The sequence below is a fragment of the Schistocerca gregaria genome, chromosome 1 (assembly GCF_023897955.1).
Source record: "Schistocerca gregaria isolate iqSchGreg1 chromosome 1, iqSchGreg1.2, whole genome shotgun sequence".
Taxonomy (NCBI): Eukaryota; Metazoa; Arthropoda; class Insecta; order Orthoptera; family Acrididae; genus Schistocerca; species Schistocerca gregaria.
In genome coordinates, this window is record NC_064920.1 from 802576179 (window position 1) to 802592844 (window position 16666).

Genomic DNA, 16666 nt, shown 5'->3' on the forward strand with positions numbered 1-16666 from the left:
ATTCTCAACAGGTAGTGGAACACATTATGAAAGACTTAACAGCTGAACATAGCAAAAGTAATGGCCATCAACTTTTACATTGCTACTTGATAAAATGAATAATTATTATCTGATAATTACAGTTGTTGAAGGCCACATTTTCATTAACTAGTTACATCCATCTTTATCAATTTAGTACCCTCTTATTAAACTCTCCTAACAGATCCAACTAGATTACGACATTTTAAATCTTACTCTGTCAATACATTCTTGACACAGATTCTCGGTTGTTTTCTCTCCATTATTCTACTTTGCCTTTCCAGATAACTTTGACATATTACCAATCCCATTGGGTCTGCTTGCATCCAACAAGCCTTGAAATGCAATGTCTGTCCATCATATATCATACATCTTTGGTTGGCTAATGCTTACACTTGCCTCCATTTTAATTGCTAAAAGCATTCACACCATGACCTTTCCTTTGGACAGGCCAAATTTCTTTCCATCAGACTTTCTATCTGTCCACTGTAAAGTACAAATGTGGTGCTTGTACATCTTCATCTTTGTTATTTATGAAAGTGTTATGAAAGTTGAAGTATCCAGTACACAACTTCTATCTTCTGCTTCTATCCTATCTTTGAAACTGAAGTGTAATTCATTGTATGTTAAGAATCATTCTTCCAGGCTTGGTACCTGAATGTCCTTACTGGGTTGAAAGTAATATACCTAAAGAGAGTGTGGTTTTGTATTCCTCCTCTTTAGTGTTAGTACGTACTGTCATTAACCTAAAGCCTACTTTTGCAGCCTGCGGCATTTTTGTAGCCTACCATCATCCCCAGCTGGCCTCTGACTCATTTCTTCACCACAAGTCATTTGTACAGGCTTACCATTATGTGTGTGTTCAGTTCAACACCATTACACTTTCCTATATGATGTTTGCTTTCTTATATGATGTTTGATGACCATTCCACAAATTGTGTACAAATCTAATATAAAAAATAGTGCAGTTATTTCTTGTGCATGGCATTATTTTCAGTTAAATACTGTCAGAAATATAATACTGAAAATAACAAGGAACATGCCACAAAGATAAACAAGAAATGTATATTAAAACAGCAAACGACAAGGAGAATGAAGTCATGGTCTGTATTTGTAAATGTCTATTCTTCAGTTTGCAGCTTTGGATGTTTTTTTTCATACATATTTTTTTTCTCCTGCCTTCACTTTCCTGCCCTTTCTTCTTCTTCTTCTTCTTCTTCTTCTTCTTCTTCTTCTTTCAAGTTCATTTATGAAGGAATGGGATGCTTAAACTATAGTTTTAGATCTTACATTTATGTTTGCCACGAAGTTTATAGACTTCACAAAAAGTTTGTTTTTGTAGTCTCAGTTGCACAACATACAATTTGTTATGCCACTGAGACTATAAAAATAAACTTTAATAAAAGTATACAGTTGTGGTATGTTGTCCATTATTTTTACAGTCTTGGCTAATACATGCCTTTTATATTACACATAAAAAAATGTTTTGTGTGTTTAAACATTTGCATTACTCTAATGGTGCATTGAAATAGATTTGTTCACTTCCTAGTCAACATGTATGGGTACATTGTTTCCAGATGATTCAGTTTGTATCTGTGTCTTGTGAACAATATTTATTTATAAATAAAGTAAATAAATGAAGATATTACTGAACATCAGAGTGTTTTGTGCTTTTTTACATGTCTCAAGTTAAATTTTAACAAAAATGTAGAAGATGATAATTTAATTTTCAACTTACGTCTGTAGCAAAATCTTTCTGGATTTCCAGCCCAGCCATCTGGACAACTGCAGATAGCACGATGGTAACTTGAATGACACAAAGCTCCCACACCACATCGAGAACTGACAGTGCAGGGGTCAAGACAGTGTGCAGAAATACAAGAATGTCTGTCTGAACAATCCATATCTGTTCTGCATTCTGATTCATTGAGGTGTGCTAGAAAAACAAAAATAATAAAATTGGTATTATGCATTTTAATGAGTATTGATGGTAAATGTACTAATAATATTTGTTAGATTCTTGTCTTTTAGTCTCATTACTTGTAGTATTAAGCATTTGTAAATGTATGTGTAATGACTGTTATTAAAAGCAGACATAAATTCTGGCATTTAACCACCAGTAAATTAAAAAGAATCATGTCAACTTATGAAGACACATCAGGTTTGAAACCAATGAATTCTGAGGGATACTTTCCCATCGTACTGATCATGAAGCAATTTTCTTTTGTGGGTCTTAGTTTTCAAGACATTTATGTAGGAACAGCATTTTTAATGGTTTGTGCTGAACAACTACTTTCTTTGATGATTTAAAAAATGCAGAGTGGAGTTTTGAAACAGAACTATCTCCTTTTGTTTTCCAATTAGTAAATATTTTCCTTAGCATGCTAGTCTCTAAAAGAAGGTAAACTCTTCATGAATATATTGAACTTCTAAATCACCATAGAGTGCCTGGGAGGATATCTTGAATCATAAATTCATGTAATTAAAACAGATTGTTAATTATAGCTGATTTTCTCCTTGTACTGGGTCTAATAAATAATAGGTAAGTCTGCTGGCACCAAAAAAAAAAAAAAAAAAAAAAAAAAAAAAAAAAAAAAAAAAAAAAACAATTGAGCTTTTCTGGATTCTAAGTAAAGATGCAGGATGGTGTCCTTGGGTCACTTGATGAATGTTGTTAATTAATTTATAAAACTAATCCCCTAGATATAAATATATGTTCATTATTTTCTTTTCAGACTATATCTTTAAAAAATATACTACTTCATCACACTACAACTCTGTTCTTTGATATTTTGGCATACTGACTACGGTAGGCAAATTGTATTTAGGATTAAAAAAAAAATGAAATTACTTGCATCCGTAAGGATAACACAGCAATCATCTGATGAGCATGGGATTATAAAAGGAATATTTACCTGAATAGCAGTTGCTATATGGGTCACCGACTAGGGTACCAGGGCAGACACATGTCGCTTGATGGTTTGTTGCTTGGCACAGTGCATTTGGTGCACACAAACTTGGATTCAATGTACATGCATCGGAACAACGTCTGTTCACACAAATCTCGGATAATGTACAGTCTGCATCAGACTGACAACCTTCCTTTTCATCAGGAGCTGCAAAAACACATATCCAAAATGAACATTCATTGTAACAATTATCTGTCATCAGTCAGACCACAGAAGAGTACTTGCAAGAGACAGAATACACCACACAAAAGTATTATACCGCACAGTATTAAATGTCAACTATAGGAAATAAAAAGGAAACCTTCACCACATTATCTTTTTTTCTTTTTCTTTCTTTAAAGAATTTCCTGGAGTTTGATAACAACAATTTTCTGTCTTCTCACACTTAAATAACCATTTTTAGCCTTTTTATATTTATAACGGCAAATTTTAATGTTCATGTTTATATGGGCTCTCCTAAGCTGAGATAAAGTCATGTTCTTGTAATACAAAATGGGTTGAAGGAAGTCATATGTTATGAAGCATAACGCAACAGCAAAAGCAAAATACATTATACTTATAAATGTTATGACTGTAAGCAGCAAATTTAAGGTATTAATTGAAATCATTGAAATGAGATTAAGTACTCTTCATTGAAAATGGCATGCAACAATACAAAATTGCCCATTTCAAGTAGGAAACAATGTTAGGTAACATGTTATGTAATATCAAAACTCTATAGTTCATTACTACAAAAAACATTAAGTGTGTTGCTGTTTATCATTTAAAAATGTAACTTTGGGACAGGTAAAAAGTTAGTGAGGTAGGTGTGCTGTTATCACCATCCCTCCCACCACCACCATCACCAGTGGCCACCTGGAAAAAATATAAGCATTTTATTTCATTTGTTAATTTCCAAATCTAAAACACTTATTTTCAATAGTCAACATCTTATTACCTGGCTTGCATTCGATGTCTGCATCCCCTACATACCCCTGTGGACAGCGGCAGGCCATAGTCCTGAGAGGAAGAGTGTCTACAACCGTGCATTCAGCATTTGGACCACATGGTTTTGTTTCAACACATGGGTTTCGACAGTTTCCACTAAAGCAAGCTAATTTGCTTGCACAGTCAGCATCAGCTCGACACTGTTTTGGCTCCATAATTTCTATCAAACGTCAACAAAAGAAACAATTATTATAGCCGAATAACTGGAAGCATCTGACGAATCAACAGCAGCAAGCTTAAGATTTTACATTTCATACAAAAAAGAGGGAAAATGGAGAAAGAGGAATGCAATGACATTGTAATTAACTTTGTACATGCATAAAAAAATCCCAATAATGTTTTTAATCTTATGGAAGTAAATGCACTGTATAACTTGCAATTTTAATTTTTAAATATTGTTAACTGCAGGAAACAATTCAACCATAAATCCATGAAAATAATTAAACTATGCAAAATGAATACTACCAAAATTAGTGATCACAGAGGAGCACATGCTTACCAGTTGCAGAACTAGGAATAAATGGAAATGAATTGGCACAAAATGATATCTTTCAGCACAAAATGGATTGTAGGGAACATTACATCACCCTTGATCTAGAATTTTAGGTGACTTTTCCTTGCCTTGTACTAGTTTTTAAATTGTTTTTACATATGACAGCTGGATATTCAATCACAATTATATTTTTAATTTGTGTGACTGCTAGGCTTAAACTATCTTTGACATTTTTAATCATGAATGTAATTGACCGTTTAACACCAAAACTTTGCCACTTCAAACTGCGAAGTACGGAAACTGTTGTAACGGAATGTTGGAATATATTTTGTTAACAGGATATCGACTGTTTGTGGATTTAAAACTGAAAATATATCTCAGTACTGACTGACTCACCAAGAGTGCATTGTGACCCAGGATTTCCAGTGTAGCCTGGTGGGCAGTGACATGTTGCCAAATGGTTAGTAACAGTGCAGATAGCATTCTGACCACATGCACCAGGACAAGGATTTTCACATCGATTGCCAAGGCACGCTAGGTTGTATGGACAGTCAGCATCAGATGAACATTCTGGCTTTCTGCACAGTGTGTGTGGATCTCCAGTCCAACTTTCAGGACAGCGGCAACGTGCATGATGCCAGCCATCAGTCTCACAAAGAGCATCGATACCACAATGTGTGTAGGAACATGGAGACACACAGTTGCCGTTCACACATGCCTCTGTGGGTGGGCATTCTCCATCTGAGCGACAACCAACTGTAAAAGGCGCAAAATTGAACAAATTATTAACTTAAATAATACATTTGTTATGTTAAATGTGTATATTATGAATGCTATATCTTTCCTACATAAGCTAATGAAACTGTTTGTTATTTTTTGAGAATGACACATTCTTATACCTTCATTTATCATTCCTGAACAGAAAGAAGCTACCAAAATGAACTGTTAAGAAGACAAACTTTTGTCTTAGAATTCACTGTGTGATCTACTATACTCATTCAATGTTCCACGATATTAATAAAATATCTGTGAAAAAAATAGTAAACACTGTATGTAAGATGTGCATTTCTTCCAGAACACCCCTTGTTCTCTTAGTAACTCTTAATTTAAACCAATAATGATAATATGATAACTAATTATTGTAGCTTTGCCTACTTCAGTGGAGTACGACTGCTATAAATATCAAACGATATCCAGAAATGCAAGTTAATTTATATTATAAAGTATATTTTAATTTTATTTATAGCTCATATTATGTAGTCTACTACAACAAAATGTATGTTGTTCTGCTGCATGGAAACAAGAGTATAAAAAGTATTCAGTATTTTACTCACTCTGATAACAATGGCCATTGGCATTTCCAGTAAATCCGTCCTTACAGGTGCATATTGGCCTATGCAACTGAACATGACATTGTGCATTAGGTCCACAAATTCCTGTATTCTCCAGACAAGGATCACGGCAAAAATCATTTATACAGGCCTTGTCATTTGTACAGTCATTGTTTTGAGTACATTCAGGGCGTGGAGCTGAAAAGTTAGAAGGGTTTTGTCACATACTGTAGCAATTTACAAAAGTGTATAATTTAAGTGACAATGCAGCTCTGCAAGAGCTGAAAATGGTTTATCACAGTAAAATAATATATATGTGAAACAATTACTAACAAAGAGATAGAGGGGCTGGCCAGTACTTACCTCAGCTCAGTACAGCCGATAGAAACACAAAAAACAACCGAAAATTTAAGTTCCTAGCTTTCGGAATAAATGTTCCTTCATCAGGGAGGAGAGAGGGGAAAGAAAGGGAAGAAGGGAAAGTGGATTTAGTTACTCACAACCCAGGTTATGAAGCAACAGGGACCCTTTCTTTCCCCTCTCTCCTCCCTGATGAAGGAACATTTATTCCGAAAGCTAGGAACTTAAATTTTCTGTTGTTTTTTGTGTTTCTATCGGCTGTACTGAGCTGAGGTAAGTACCGGCCAGCCCCTCTATCTCTTTGTTAGTAATTGTTTCACATCTTTATATGAGATTTTCCATTAATTAGTTAAAATAATATATATTCATATATTACATGATGTAGTGTTGTTAAACTCATAATCTGTTTTGAAAGCTTTTTGTAATGCTAAAGTATGTTTAGTTGCAAGGAGCTACAGAAATTTATTCCTATAAGCAGACAGTTAAATCAATAAATAATACTCCTGAATATTGGAACAGTTTACACACAAATGATGAAGTCTGTACTCTCATTGGTAATAGTAGCAGAATAAACATTGAAATTTTTTAGAATGATTTTGTTACTAAATAGTCTTAAAAGCAGCCACACCAACTGAGAACAGTTAATGATTAACAGCAGGTAATACACATACCTGGAGGAGTTACAGGCACTGGGTGGCACTCCAGCCTAGGTTCTCCTGTGTAACCTGCTGGACAGGAACACACAGGGACATGACTGACAGTTTGACATAGTGCGTTGAGACCACAGACAGTTCCCTCACTGCAAGGATCTCGACAACGTTGAGCAAAACAAGCCTTGTCACGAACACAGTCTTGATTGATTACACATTCTGGATATGTGCAAACAGCAGCACCTTTCACAATACGACACTGTCCATTTGGTCCACATGGTGAGGACTCACAGGGATCGCTTGGAACAGCTGTAGAATAATTAACAGTTGTTGAAAATCAACATTTTCTCTTTATTTTTAACTATAATTGAAATTTCAGGGTTTTACTGTCTAACAAATGAGAAAGATGAGAGTGTCTTGAAAAAAGCCAGTAAGCAAGCAAAGGTAGGTGGGAGGAAGGATGGGTGGGGTGGGGAGGGGGGGAGAGGTTGGGGGAGGAAAACAGAGAGGGAGAGGGAGAGAGAGAGAGAGAGACAGAGAGAGAGAGAGGGAGGGAGAGAGTACATAACTGATAAAAAGAAATTTTCTTCTCCTTACAACTCAAGGCATGAAACAAATTTAGTCTATTATTTATTTTCACTGATGATTAATATTATGATAAACATATTTTATGAACAAAATAATTTTGTGATTAAGAGGTATAGTAAGCAGCTGTAAACTGGTGATCATTTTGACTGTGGGTATCTAGGCTAATGCAGACATTCTGCAAGACTAATTTATTTTTATTCAGGAGATTGATACATCATTAAAATTCCATTTAAAGAAAAAAATAATGGCTTTTGCTGTTTTTCATAAAGAAGTTATTTTTCAGATAAAGTCGCATCACAAGTCATCAACACCACATAAAAATTGCAAAAGGAGAATAGCAAAGTGATAAAGAAAGAAAAAAGATATTCAGTTCTTCTAAAATTATTTGTTATTGTTAAATGAATTGATATGCAAGCATTTAAGATGAAGAAAAGAAATTTGGCAGATCAAATGGAAGCAAAATAACATAAAAGAATGTTATGTCACTGATCTAAGATTGCTGCTAACTAATCATGCAGAATACTCTACATATATTAAAGGGAAATCAAAACTTCAAAATGATTTCAACAGTAGAGTAGTAAGATACTTACGTGGTTGCTCTGTACATTGTACAAACGGATTTCCTCTTGTACCAGATGGGCAAGAACAAATGGGGCTGTGGTTTATAACATTGCAGTTGGCACCATAACCACAGGCACCTGGACATGGGTCCCGGCACTTGCCACTCACACACGCCTTGTCACGTGGACAGTCAGCACTGAGGACACACTCAGGCCTGCATCCACTTCCATCTGGTATACCCTGATAACCTGGTAAGCATTCACACAAGGCAGCACCAGAATCACCTGCTCGGCAAAGTGCATTTGGTCCACAGGGTGAAGGTACACATGGGTTACTTGAACCTGGCACCGGCACTGCAAGGGAAAGAAAATAAAAACTTTAGCACTATTCCAACCAAATTTTTACGGCAGACTAGTGTTCACTAAAATAATGCTCTGACAGTTCTGACATATTACAATAAAATGATTCCTAGATTGCATATGATACGATGTACTGAAATGTAAAATGGTGACTATAATTTTAATACCTCTTAGCTCAGCTACCTACCATTGCAAAATTAAATTAAAAAGCCACAAAAGGAGGTTATGAGAGGGATCACAACTAAAATAAAACAATGATCCAATGAAATGTTGTTGAATTAAATTAGGCAATGTTGAAGGAATCAGTTAGGAAATGAGACACTAAAAGTAGTACATGAGTTTTCCTATTTTCACTGCAAAGTAGCTGATGAAGGCAGAAGTAGAGAGGGAGTAAAATGAAGACTTGTAGTAGGAAGAAAAGTGTCTCTGAAAAAGAGAAATTTGCTAACACAGAATACAATTTCAGTGAAAGGAAGTCTCTTTCTGGAGGATTTGTCTGAATGTAGAATTGTATGAAACTGAAACATGGATGATAAACACTTCAGACATGACGATAACAGAAGCTTTTTAAATGTGATATTACAGAAGAAGGCTGTAGATTAGATGGGTACATCAGATAACTAATGGAGAGGTACTGAACTGAATTTGGGAGAAAAGAAGTTTAGAACACAATTTGACTAAAAGAAAGGACTGGTTGATGGGGCACACCCTGAAGCATCAAGATATCAAAAATGTGGTAATGGAGTGAAGTATTTAGGGGGAGGGGGTAAGAACTGAAGAGGGAGGCCGAGACTTGACTACAGTAAACAGGTTCAAATGGATGAAGATTTCATTGTTGAGTAGGGATAAAGGAGCCTGCACAAGATTAAATAGTGTGGAGAGTGGCATCAAACTTATCTTTGGACTGAAGACCACAACAATATATACTGATAAGATAGTGTGATCACCAAAATAAGGAAGATCATTCTAACTGTTACAAGATCCAAACCATGTACATATTCACAATGATTATTCCATTTAAGAATATCTCATGGTGTAAATATCACTTCTTGCCACACATCTTTTTACACTAATGCTGTTTTAACAGTTTTTTTGAACTAAGCGTATAAGTTACCATATATCTTCAGCACAGATTTTGTCACCTATGATTATCCTCCCCTGATTTTTCTATCTCTGACCCCTCAGCTTCATCCCCACCCTCCTTCCTCCACCACACCCAAAATAAATTTCTAGTGTCCTTTTAAGAAAAGGGCACATTTGCTTTACACATTATTTTGTTTCTAAACTATAAATTTGCCTCTTTACATTTCTTTGTTCTTCTTTTTTACTCATATTAATAATATAAGATTGTGCATAGTTAGTGCCAACAGCTGGTGAATACAATTTACATTTCCTTTGTAATATTTTAGTGCATCCAGTCACTGTGAGAAATTAAAATTTCCAGCCATTACTGTTCAGACATATACTGTGATAATCTCAGTCTATATTATGACTTAATTTGAATATAAACAATGTAAATAAAAATCTCCTTGTTCCCTCTTCTAACCAAATGTATAAAGTCTGAATGATACTCACGTATTACAGGCTGACAAAGATGGAAGGCATCTCCTGTTGTTCCCTCAGGACAAGAGCAAATAGGAATGTGATTTGTAACAGAGCAGATGGCACCTACACCACAAGTTCCAGGACAAGGATCCTGACAGTGGTTCTGTATACAAGCACGATCCATAGAGCAGTCCGAACTGACTAGACACTCAGGTCGGCACCCATCATATGGGTTACCATAGAAGTCTGGCAAGCATTCACAGGATGAGAAACCATTTGATTCAACACGGCAGTTAGCATTTGGCCCGCAAGGTGAAGGGTTACAGGGGTCAGTTGGAGTTCCTTGTGTTGGACCTGTGAAAACAAACATAAAAAAGCTTAGAAGTTTGTAAATAAGTATCTACATAGCAGCATTGCTGCATTGATGAAAAACTTGCAATATATATTCTTTATCCAAACTCCCAGTTTAATCAGGTGAAATTTTCAGTAACTGAAGTCCTCTAAACCTGTAACTAACTACTTGTTCCATGATCATAAAACCAGCTACTAGTAAAATAATTACAACAGGGTTACATGCATGATTTTTGTGTTACAACTTGAAGCTGAACAGCATTACTGAACAACAAAATATCACATAAACTGCTAACAAAACAGAGAAAAAAACTGAATTATATTGTAATGTGTGCCTTTGGGATAAGTGGTTAAGTATTAACTATGAGTCCAATAGATAGGTGTCTGATCCTGTGTGCCTTTGTGGCTCAGTGATTAAGCATTAACTATGAGTCCAATGGATAGGTGATTGATTTGCGGTCAGTCCTAGAATTTGATTCTGCCACATGTTAGCTCTTTCACCTTCTTCAGAAATGCTTGTCAATACGAAAAATATCACGTTGCACTCCTGTTGGACCATAGGGCAGTAAACTGACTGGGAAGTCAGTTCAAAGGTCAGAGGTAGGCTGAGGCTTACCACCTCCAGTAATACCATGTGCAGTAGCACTGGGGAGTTCAAATCAACCATTGTGTTCAACACAACTTTATCTTTTTAATTACCTTTATTGTAATGTATGGAATCAACTTTTTTTTAGTTTCCTATACTTGCTATCCTTAGAAAATAGTTGTAACTTGTCTTCACAATTTGGCAAATGCTTTTTTTTCCAGTTTCATAATACCTCACTGTCATCTTCTACCCCACTTGATCAATGATCTTATGTGATTTTCCTAAATATTTTGTTTTCTCCAACCATTTCCTCTCCTTTGCATTTGGGCCATTCACTGTCCATTTAAATGTGAGAAAGAGATTCCAGAGAAAATGTTTGTCTTGCTGGCAGTTTAGAAGCAAGAAAATGGGTGATTTTGTATGGATAACAGTGCAGGATGTGTCGCAGGATTTTATGCACCGAGCTCACAGGCATGTTCATCTGACCCCTCTTGCAAAGCTGTGGCCACATCTTCAGTCAGTTTAGCTGCTTTCCTCTGTTCACCACATTGCACTTCAAAAGAAGCCATCTTTCCAAATTCTGTAATCATTTGCTCCAGACCCTTAGCAGACATTGGAACAATGGCTTTTTTCATACCCATGAGGGCCTGGAACTTTTGCAGGGCACTGGTGCACAGTTACTGTTCCTGTAAAAGATCTTTACCAGCACTGTGCAATTTTTCATAGAGACAGTGAGGTTGGGCACCTCAGACACAAACTGAGGAACAGCCATGTGCCACATGTCTGCTGGTATGCATATTCTGACACTTACGGCGCCATCTATTGGTCAATTTTTTTTCCATGTGTTTGCCTCTGTGCCAATAACACACTGTTCAAATTTGATGTCATTCTGAATGGCAATACTCTTGGAACTGGAATGTTCAAATTTGATGTCATTCTCAGCAGTGGTTCTCTTTCTACAGCATTTTGAAACTGGAACTTTAATTATGGAAAAAAAAGGTTCAAATGGCTCTGCGCACTTTGGGACTTAACATCTATGGTCATCAGTCCCCTAGAACTTAGAACTACATAAACCTAACTAACCTAAGGACATCACACACATCCATGCCCGAGGCAGGATTTGAACCTGCGACCGTAGCAGTCACGCGGTTCTGGACTGAGTGCCTAGAACCGTGAGACCACCACGGCCGGCTTTAATTATGGACACCCTGTATGTTTAAACTTGGCTTCTAATACACAGAACGGAAAAGGAAGGAATCTTAGACGCCATAAGAAAATATCTAAAAATGTAATTAATACACTCTCCCTCTTTACCTTATATTTTTAGCATAATTGTATTGTATCATTTTGACTTGCTCTTTGATGTATACTTTACTGGACAATGTTTGGTATCCATATCAATCAGTATAACAGTATATCAAGGGCATTTGATTTTCTTAGGTTTTCGTTGTCTGTCTCTATAGTCTTAGACCTCAGAAAAAGACAGTGAGAATGTCCTCCACAATCCAGTAGATTTCTTTATATTGACCCTATCTACAGTTACTGATTGCATTTATGACTTGCTCTTTATTTGATCACCTATTAAAGCAAATGTCAACTGAATGAAGTACAAAAACTAGAGATTAACTAAGAAATTTCATGTGATTAGTCTGAGTGTGTACAATATCGATCATCAAAAGTCTATCTCATTTTCTACAATGGTCAAGATAGATGTTTTTTACCTCCGAGTCTGAATACAGAACAAGTAATATGAGTTGAACAATGTATGGCAGCTCTGTATCCATGATTTTGTATTAAATAGTATTCTAGATCTGTGCTCTGCAAGCCATTTTATGTGTGTGGTGGAGGGTACATATCTCCCCTTTCCCTGACACATTTGTGAATGGTGCATGGGAAGAATGACTGTCAGCAAGCCTCTATACTCAACATTAGTCAGGCCACAGTTACAAGACAACTGTTCAATATTCAAATAGATTCCACTAACCGTTTTTATGCATGGCAAAATACTTTACGTGATGTGGAAGAGTCTATGGTATTTTAGCAACTATAGATGTCATAAAAAATCACGTCACCATCTTTTCATTTGTGGACTAAGTTTATCACTTAGTACTATGGCTTAATTTGAATATGTGAAATAGGTAATTTTTTCATCAATGCAAACATGTACTGCTGCATGGTAGCAAGACTGTAGTCTGAATAACACAATATACAAAAAATGAATGAAACAAAATTTATCATGCAATGGCAATGCTTTGTTTTTCAAAAGGCATGCATCTTCATGTCATGGTATCATTCTCAAACTGAGACACACAAAAACTGGCTGGCATGCATATCAATCAGCAAAGAAGTACATCACTCAGAATAACATGCAATCATGCACATCAACTTATTAACAAAATAACAAGACTCATCATTATATGTTAATCCAACCCAGTCAGACCATCACACAAAACATTTAGTAACACAGTTAAATCAAAATGTCCATAGACATAATCTTTACAGAATTATGATGTTGCCACTCTACCAATCTGTGTAAGTTTAATGAGTGAAATATGCCAAGGCAGCCTGCATTTTCAAGTAAAATTTTATAATTTGTAGCTATTTATTGTGATGGATTATGACCTGATACATTATATGTGCATGTCCAGTTTGCTTTATCTCAGTGTATCGGTATTTTAGGGTGATAAATCCTACAGATTCGAAGGTTTTTGTTCTTGTATGGCTCAGCAGCTAATTGTTAACATGAAAAGATTTCCTGAACTACAACAGTGGCACAAAGTGTGTCATTTTCACACCTCACTGTACAGTAAATGAGAAATCAACAGAGACACACTAATGATTAAGGACACATTCACAAAATGTGGTGAAACAAGTAGTTGCTGATGACACAGAAGTTTTCAACTGCAATAGTTGCAAAAACCAATATACCTATGATTAAGTAGAAAACTTAATATTCACTGGATTAGTTTACATTTTAATGTCACAAGTACATATAGATGTATGTCCCAGAAAAGACAACCAACACTGAATGAAAAATGATATAACACTGAATGATAAATGATATGAAATAATTTAACTGTACTAAAAGAACAATAAATTACAATAAAATCATGACATGGATAAAAGCTAGAAACTAAGTCAAAATGAAATGATGCTCTTTCTTTAGAGCCTGCAGGCAGGTGACTCTAAAGTGAGAAATAATTTGCAAGCACTTTTATGGGTTTCTATTGTATCTAGGATACAGTGTTCCAAATATATCAATTCATATCAAGGAAATTACAGCCTTGCTACAGTTTAATGCCCCCCCCCCCCCCACTTATGTTTTTGTACCTAATATTTCCAAGATGTATGCTGCTCAAAAAGCTAGTTTAGTTTTGGTTTGAATATTAAATGTATTTTGCACATTCTGAGTGAGGTGTATACAACATGATAGTAATACTTTTTATAGCTTCGATTTTTATTTTATATAAAATTTTATGAGGTTACACAACATATCAGCACATTTGCAAAGATGGGCCAAAATGTATTTTGGAAGTGTAGCCCTACCTGTAACTATAACATATATCAATATATTTCTCATGAAGACGCCAGATTTTCAACTAAGTTTCACATAAATTTTGTTTAAGTGAAGTACAAGATATGTAAGACAGAATATACGATGTGACTTACCAAACGAAAGTGCTGGCAGGTTGATAGACACACAAACAAACACAAACATACACACAAAATTCAAGCTTTCGCAGCCAACGGTTGCTTCATCATGAAAGAGGAAAGGAGATGGAAAGACGAAAGGATGTGGGTTTTAAGGGAGAGGGTAAGGAGTCATTCCAATTCCGGGAGCAGAAAGACTTACCTTAGGGGGAAAAAACGACAGGTGTGCACACACACACACACACACACACACACACACACACACACACACACACACACACACACACACATCCATCCGCACATACACAGTCACAAGCAGACATTTGTGTTTGTTTGTGTATCTATCAACCTGCCAGTGCTTTCATTTGGTAAGTCACGTCATCTTTGTTTTTAGATATATTTTTCCCACGTGGAATGTTTCTCTCTCTCTCTCTCTCTATGTGTAACATGAGGCTGAAATGAAAATGAAAATAAAAATATGTGTGGAGAGATAAAGGTGAACTAGAAAGCAACTATATTTCTCACATGGAATGTTTCCCTCTAAAACAAAGATTCCAAGACTTACCAAGCGGGAAAGCACTGGTAGACAGGCACATAAAATAACACACAAACACACACACACAAAATTTCGAGCTTTCGCAACCGGCAGCTGCTTCGTCAGGAAAGAGGGAAGGAAAAGGAAAGGTGAAAGGATGTGAGTTTTAAGGGAGAGGGTAAGGAGTCATTCCAATCCCGGCAGCGGAAAGACTTACCTTAGGGGGAAAAAAGGATAGGTATATACTCGCACACACACACACACACACACACACACACACACACACACACACACACACACATATCCATCCATACATACACAGACACCATGTATAGATGGATATGTGTGTGTGTGTGTGTGTGTGTGTTTGTGTGTGTGTGTGTGTGTGTGTGTGTGTGTGTGTGTACCTGTCGCTTTTTCCCCCCAGGGTAAGTCTGGATTGGAATGACTCCTTACCCTCTCCCTTAAAACCCACATCCTTTTGCCTTTCCCTCCCCTTCCCTCTTTCCTGATGAAGCAACTGTGGGTTGCAAAAGCTTGAAATTTGTGTGTGTGCTTGTGTTTGTTATTGTTTCTATCAATGTACCAATGCTTTCATTTGGTAAGTTACAGAATCTTTATATGCATAGACTCAAGGTCAAACACAACATGATCACAGGAAAAGTATCCATGAAAGAAAGGAAGCCTAAAACCACGTTAAAGAAGACAATGCAGAAGAAAGCAAATGGCAAACATAAATGTAAATGAAATGAAAATTCTTGATTGATACACAAAGGAGTGTACAGAATACATGTAATGGTTAATCATTGGGACTGACACTGTAAAGTGAAAAATTTCCATTTACACACAAGTTCCATGAGAAACCTGTATCTCATCTTGAGATGACTGTATTTGTTAAATGAAGGTTCTTGTTGAAAAATTGGAGAGCTTCAGTTTGAATAAGAGAATTGCAACTGAGATGAATTATTAAAGAAACACTTCACTAGTATACAAGAACTACAGTTCAGAACTTTCATTTTAATCAGCTGAGTTTTCAGGTTACTAGTCCATTTTCTAGTGTTGTATACCAAAAGCAGGTCATGTAAAATAAGAAGTTGTGAACAATTGTGTTTTCTTGTTTAATAATTATGGTTCATTATCAAGAACTCAGGTCAGCTCATTACAAAGACTTTATGCACAAGAAAGTGATTTACAGTGGAATGATTAACAGCTGTCAGATACTCAAATAGTTTCTGCATGATTTAATTTCCCTATTACTGCTTCTAACTCTTTCTTCATCTTATTTTATTCCATACCAGACAAAACTAAAATCTCCAGGTTAGTATAGACTCGGTATCTTTAACTTCTTAAAGTGCTTCTGCAGGTGTAAGCACTAAACTTACTGTTCATAAGTAAGGTCCCTTAATTAAACATTAGTCATATGTGTCACTTTCATTTCCAATTCATCATAATGGTTGTAGGCATGTAATTTTGAGTAATAGTAATTAATAAATACACTCCTGGAAATTGAAATAAGAACACCGTGAATTTATTGTCCCAGGAAGGGGAAACTTTATTGACACATTCCTGGGGTCAGATACATCACATGATCACACTGACAGAACCACAGGCACATAGACACAGGCAACAGAGCATGCACAATGTCGGCACTAGTACAGTGTATATCCACCTTTTGCAGCAAT

The 16666-nt window shown here is 36.0% G+C and overlaps 1 protein-coding gene across 1 annotated transcript in view; it reads right to left on the reverse strand.

Moving 5' to 3' along the window:
* LOC126270278 (uncharacterized) overlaps positions 1–16666 on the reverse strand; it is a 589946-nt gene that overhangs the window by 36077 nt on the left and 537203 nt on the right. The window contains exons 193-200 of the mRNA XM_049974059.1: positions 9892–10215; positions 7987–8310; positions 6830–7117; positions 5802–5996; positions 4864–5223; positions 3925–4134; positions 2934–3134; positions 1757–1954 (exon numbers count right to left, since the gene is read on the reverse strand). Coding sequence (XP_049830016.1) covers positions 1757–1954; positions 2934–3134; positions 3925–4134; positions 4864–5223; positions 5802–5996; positions 6830–7117; positions 7987–8310; positions 9892–10215 — 2100 coding nt within the window. The remainder of the gene's footprint in view (positions 1–1756; positions 1955–2933; positions 3135–3924; positions 4135–4863; positions 5224–5801; positions 5997–6829; positions 7118–7986; positions 8311–9891; positions 10216–16666) is intronic.